The sequence below is a fragment of the Malania oleifera genome, chromosome 3 (assembly GCF_029873635.1).
Source record: "Malania oleifera isolate guangnan ecotype guangnan chromosome 3, ASM2987363v1, whole genome shotgun sequence".
Lineage (NCBI taxonomy): Eukaryota > Viridiplantae > Streptophyta > Magnoliopsida > Santalales > Ximeniaceae > Malania > Malania oleifera.
Genome location: NC_080419.1, coordinates 57400092 through 57406278, shown reverse-complemented (window position 1 = coordinate 57406278; position 6187 = coordinate 57400092). Strand labels below are relative to the sequence as shown.

The window sequence follows — 6187 nt, the reverse complement described above, 5'->3', positions numbered from 1 at the left end:
AAACTATAAGCGAATAACGCACTTTATAGGTGCGTTATGAATTGTTTATTTAAAACATTCAAATGTGTGTAATATAACAATGTAAATTTGCTTTTAAACCTAAAATCAATTTTCAACACAAAGTTATATATCAAAACTTTCCTTAGAAATAGAATTTTAAAATAAAGGATGCATCATAATTAAAATGTTGCACACTTAACAGTTTTATGCTATTTATTAGCTATGTTAAGCTGTGCTCATTTAATGCAGTTTTTAATGTAAATATTTATTAGCATAAAATTATTGTTAAGCTAACCTGTAATAAGTTGGTCAATAAAATATATTTGTAAGTCAAATTGAGTTTGAACCTAAAAAATATTTAGGGTGCAAAGTTATTTGTCAAAAATTTCACTTGAATTTAGATTGAACAAAGATATAGCTAAATAGTCTTCCAGAAAATCTTGAAATTGTTTTGTTTTTTTTAGGACTTAATTTCAACTTTGACCACTAGGAGTTCGAACCTTAAACTTAGATTTGTATTAATTTGGATAAAATAGTAAAAGAACCGAGTTTTGTGCAAATTCATACAAATCTAAGTCCAATACCTAAAATTCATACTTTCAAGCACTACTTAAACATATTAAGGTAACGTTTGGTTCACAGTTCAAATTGAAATCGAAATCAAAGTCGGAATTTACTGGAATCAGAAACAGAATGTCAGATTCCTCTCTCATGTTTGGTTCAATAAGGAATTCGAATCGAAATTGCATTATATTTTTTGGTATATATAAACATAGGAATTGGAAATGAGTTTAATTTATCAATTATATCATTATAGTATAAAAAATTTATAAGATTAATTTAATATGGAATAGTAACCTTATAAATATGTAATTATTACATACTATTGTTTTTATTAAGCTATATAATAAATATTTTTTATAATAAAATCATTTTGATGTTTATGTACTTGATTATACTTTGCATGTTATGTTTAGTCTATTTTTTTATTATTATTATAACTGCTATTATTATTTTGTTTGAACTATATTATTAATATTATATTATATCTTATATTTTAAAAGTATTATTTTTAATATTTAATTTATTAAATGTAAATACAAATTTCATGTATTATAACACTATAACATAATTTATTATTTAATATAAAATAATAATATACTAAAACAACCACCATAGCATTATATTTTATTACGTTACACAATAGTATTTTATTATTTTTTATATATTATACCATTATTAAATTTTATTATTATATATTTTTATTAATTATATTAATAATTAATATTTTATATTATTTTAAGGTTATACAAAATAATAACCACAATTAGTTCATAGTATTCTATAATTTAATACTATTCTATTACTTTTTAATTGTTATAATATTATTATATATAATTTAAATATTAATAATAGTGATTAAAATACTTACATTAATAATAGTATAAACCTTAAATAGTATTGCACCATATGTCTTATATTGCACAAAGTCGCTTCAATAAATGAGATAAAAAATTATGTAAAAAAAAAAAAAACATATTTTTAAAAATTAATTAATAATTAATTAAATATGCAAAGTTATACCAAGTGAGAGCAAAACCTCATTTCATTCAAATGAGGGATAACCATGACAATTGTATTAGAATTTTAACTAATGGTTGAAAGAAAAATCATTTAGATTGTAATTCAAATATTATGCTCCCAATCATCTAATGTATTACTTTTATACTAGTTATAAGTAGTTAAAAATAAAATATTCCATTTTTCTTCCACGAGTCCATGACAATACAAATTGGGTGATGTTTCTCTCAGTGCAAGAAAAATCTCAAATTCAATAAGAAAATTTTGATGGTTACTTTGATTGTAACATTTATCTATACTCTACATATGATCTAATTGTCAATTTCTGTTGGACTTGCATTATAAACTATTCAATGTCCAAATCTCTTCATTGAAGTGTTAACAATCAATAAAAATGCCCGATTTGTAAGGTAAATATTTTCTGAACTCTATTGATTTCTCTCTATGGATGTGGTTGGTCGCACTCCTCAAACTATGAATCCAAATGGCTTAGCCTAAGTATGATTTTCCCCTATAAACCAACAACTTGTGGATTACATTGCTTGATTACTTTATCATCATCATCCCGAGCGACCCATAACAAAGTCAACACATTAACATCTTCATCCAAATCCTTTCCATAGCAATTATTTCATCACAAGTACTTATTAGCTTATACATTGGATCCAAGGTCCTAACAAGGCATGATTATTGTATTATTAACGTTATTCTACTAGATTTGATTTTTTTTCGTTCATTCATTAGCATAAAATATTTTGTGTTTAACTTTCATATGATATAATCATTTCCTATATATTCTTCAATGAATGCATGACTCTATATCTCATAAAATTTAACATGATATTCCCAAGTGTAAGTATATATATATAAATGAGATAATTTTATGAGGAAAAAAATTACATAAACCTCCTTATGGTTATAAATCAAAAATCATTGAACCATCTTATGCTTTTGTGAACATTAAGGACCTATTTTTTATTGTTGTTATTTTCTTTTTTTATATTTCTGTTTGTGTACAGTGAAGAAATAGATTATTAAAATGTATTTGTTTATGTTGTCATTTTTCTATTTTTATTATCAATTTTATACTGTTTTCCAAAAAAACTAAAACTTAGATTTTGTGGTTTTCAATTATTTTGACAACTTATTGTCAGAAATTTTAATATCTAGACTTACTTTTTTTTGAATTAAATAATTTTTTATATATATATTTTAAATTAAAATAAAAAAAATGATCCTAAAGATTCAAATATAATTGAAATAAAAAATGCATAAATTTTTTTAAAAATAATAATAAATCCAATTACAAAATATTTTTACTATTTTTCAATTAATTTTTTTTATTGTAAAGTAAAATATGAAACTATAACAATTAAATAAAATAATTATTATAATTTTTTATTTTTATCACAATATTTTTTAATATTTATTATTTTTTAACTTTATTATTTAATCATATATTTGTAATATTATTTGATTTAAAGACAAAAATAAGTATTTTTTTATTAAAATTTATTTTGATTTTATAAACATTAACCAAACAGATTGCTGATTTTTAGTTTCTTGTTTGTATTTCTAATTTTTTATTTTCGTTTCTGGTTTTTTTTTTTATAATTTTTGACAATAATATCAAATGACCTCTAAATTTTTTTATGATTTTCAAAATTTAAGATTTAGAAAAAGATGACTTATTAATCTAAGTTAAACCATTAGAGAGTCTATGTACTTTTTTCTTTTTATAATTTCAAATTTAAATTCACATTCAAGTAAATATTAAGATATTCAAATAATAAATTTTATTTCTCTAAAGTATTGTCCAAACAATAAATTTGTAAATGTACATATTTAAAATTTAAATTTAAAAACTTACATATTTTAAGCAAAATATAAATTTATTTCCACTACACAATGTTAATATTTTGACAATTATTGGAACAAATTCATTTGAGCATCATAAATATATACACATATTTTCTATCAGTATAATGATACAATATTTTTTTTAAAAAAATACATAAATTAACTTTTTGAATCATTTTAAAATTTAAAAATAAAAAATAAAAAAATGTGCAATTAATTAAATAAATTTAATTTTTTTATTTTTAAAAATTTTAATATAAATTATGAAAATTTGAAAATAATTAAAACTTTTATAACTATAAAAAATAAAAAAATACTTTTTCGCGGTCCTAAATTTTTGTTTTGCCGTTCAGAACTTTCTTTAGTAGATCGTGCCTTTTTATCTGCGGTTTTCGATTAACGGAGACAGGTGTCAGTCACTGCGGAGGGGAAAAATATAGTTGCCACCCAAAGGCCAAAACGTGGAGCCACGTGCACGGAACGATGACACGTGTGGACTGCATGAACTAGCCAGCTGCGTATTGCGAACTGGGATTTAATTAGAGCTGCTGGAAGGGTCCTTTCAGTTTGAGTCTTCTGGTTTATTATATTATACATTCAGGGTTGAAGAAGAAGAAGATCAGAAAGATTGAGAGAGAGATATTCGATCATCTTAATTTGATAGAGATAAGTAGTGAAAATGTCATCTACTAATAGCGGTGGTGAGGGGGATCAGGTACCGGGGGAGGCAACTAAGACGGGGACGGCCATCCTTGAGACCGCCACGTCCGCCATCCAATCCTTCTCCCCCATCAACAAAATCCACCACCACCTCTGCGCGTAAGACGGACATAGCGACCGATCGATCAGTGTTTATGTGATCAATATATTTTTTTAATTTTATCAATTAATGTTTAAATTTTTTTCATTTTTCAATGTCTTCAATCCCGTTTCGTATGTTAATTTGACTGCGTGCATGTTATTTTCTATGTATTATGAATTATGAAATGAGAGAGAGATAGCGGAGCTCTCCTTAATTAATTATAATGGCAATTAATTAATTAATTAAATGTGGTAGATTTCATTTTTACGGGGATGACATGACGAGGCAAGTGGAGGCGCACCACTTTTGCGCGCACCAGGATAAGAACGGGGAGTTGCGGCAGTGCCTGATATACGACCGACCGGGCCCCGGCGCCCGCCTCATCGGGGTGGAGTACCTGGTGTCGGGTGCCCTCTTTCATACGCTGCCCGACGCCGAGAAGCGCCTTTGGCATTCCCACGAGTACGAGGTGAAGAGCGGCGTCCTGTTCATGCCCGGTATGCCTTCCGCCCTCCAGCGCCAGCCCCTCTCCGAGATCTCCACGACTTACGGCAAGACCTTCCACTTCTGGCAGGTGGACAGGGGCGACAGCCTCCCCCTCGGCCTTCCCTCGCTCATGATGGCCCTCACCAGAGACGGTCAACTTTATGAACACCTTGCTGCGGGTGAACAAATAAATTATATATATTCTTTATCAATGAATTGCCAATTAATTAATTAGCTGAATTATTAATAAGATATGGGTATGGCAGATGTTCAGAAGCGTTTTGGCGTATGTTTTGAGGAGGAGAAAAAGAACAGAGAATACATGAAGGGACCAGAGCACGGTATACACCCGCTGGCCAATGGAGGAGGGAAGGGGCTGAAGACAAAGCTGAGGGCGACGGATTTTGTGCCCATCTGAAATTTCAGTTGTTTGGGTCTCTTATTAATTGGATATGTATGTAGTCTGTGTGTGCCGTCGGGAATTTTGTTTATGCGCTAGGCTCCTAGCGAGCTTTGCATCCATATCCATAAGGGCTTAGTGCTGCTTTTGGGGCCCGGCCGGGTGGGGATTATATATGGGTTTCCCGTCGTCGGTTCAGTATGTGCGTGCTGTTATTTTGGTCTGTGACGTGAGCGCATTTGATTTAAATTACATTGCGTTATTAGGTTGGATGTTAATTTTACAGCTTTTTTTAGTGTTGTGGAGTTGTGTGGAAGGTTGAAATTACCTTACATCAGAAGTGTGGATGTGTGTACGTGACTTGGCTAGCTAGAACCAATGGTTAAATCTCTTCCATTGCATGTTGTAAAAATATCAAAGTGATAAGAGTAGAAGAAAGACAGAAATATTCAAGTTCACGACGGATGGGTGATATGATTCTTATCAAGTTTTAGTACAACAGAATAACTAAATCGTAGTGATTTCAAAATTTAAATAGTAACGAAAATTAGATCGGTTTGTCTTTTTTTTATTTTTTTTTCAGTTGACAGCTTGATCTCCTCCTGATATTCTTCTAGTTAACCGCTGTTGTCTGATAATTTTTCTTCAGTTGAAAGCTTGATCATCTTTCGAATTTCATCTTGGTTGGTTGATTTCTTCTTGATTTTTTTTTTTCTTTTTCAGTTGATAGCTACTATTTTGTTTTTTGGTTTGTATTCAGCTCTACGTTTTTCATTACAAGTGTTTGAACATTCAGATTGGTCAAGACAAGTTGATTTTACTGGAGATAAGTTGAATATTAAGTTTTATTTTGTTTTTGTTTTTGTTTTAACTTGTTTATGTACATAATGGAAATCAATCTATCTCTAGCTATGTGCTTTGTATGAGCATGAAATATAGGATTAGCAGCAAGTATGTGGCGCTAATTTTGTCATGTTATAACAATATTATCACATCATGACACGGTGCTTTAGGAATCTAAAGGATATATTCAACTTCGGTATTTGTTGCTTGTACTG

The 6187-nt window shown here is 28.7% G+C and overlaps 1 protein-coding gene across 1 annotated transcript; it reads left to right on the top strand.

The window, feature by feature from the left end:
- The first annotated feature begins 3969 nt into the window (after positions 1–3969).
- Positions 3970–5587, top strand: LOC131152406 (oil body-associated protein 1B-like). The gene is made up of 3 exons (XM_058104270.1): positions 3970–4260; positions 4499–4908; positions 4996–5587. Exons 1-3 carry the CDS (start codon positions 4121–4123, stop codon positions 5145–5147), a joined length of 702 nt encoding a protein of 233 aa, XP_057960253.1. The 5' UTR covers positions 3970–4120; the 3' UTR covers positions 5148–5587.
- The last annotated feature ends 600 nt before the right edge of the window (positions 5588–6187 follow it).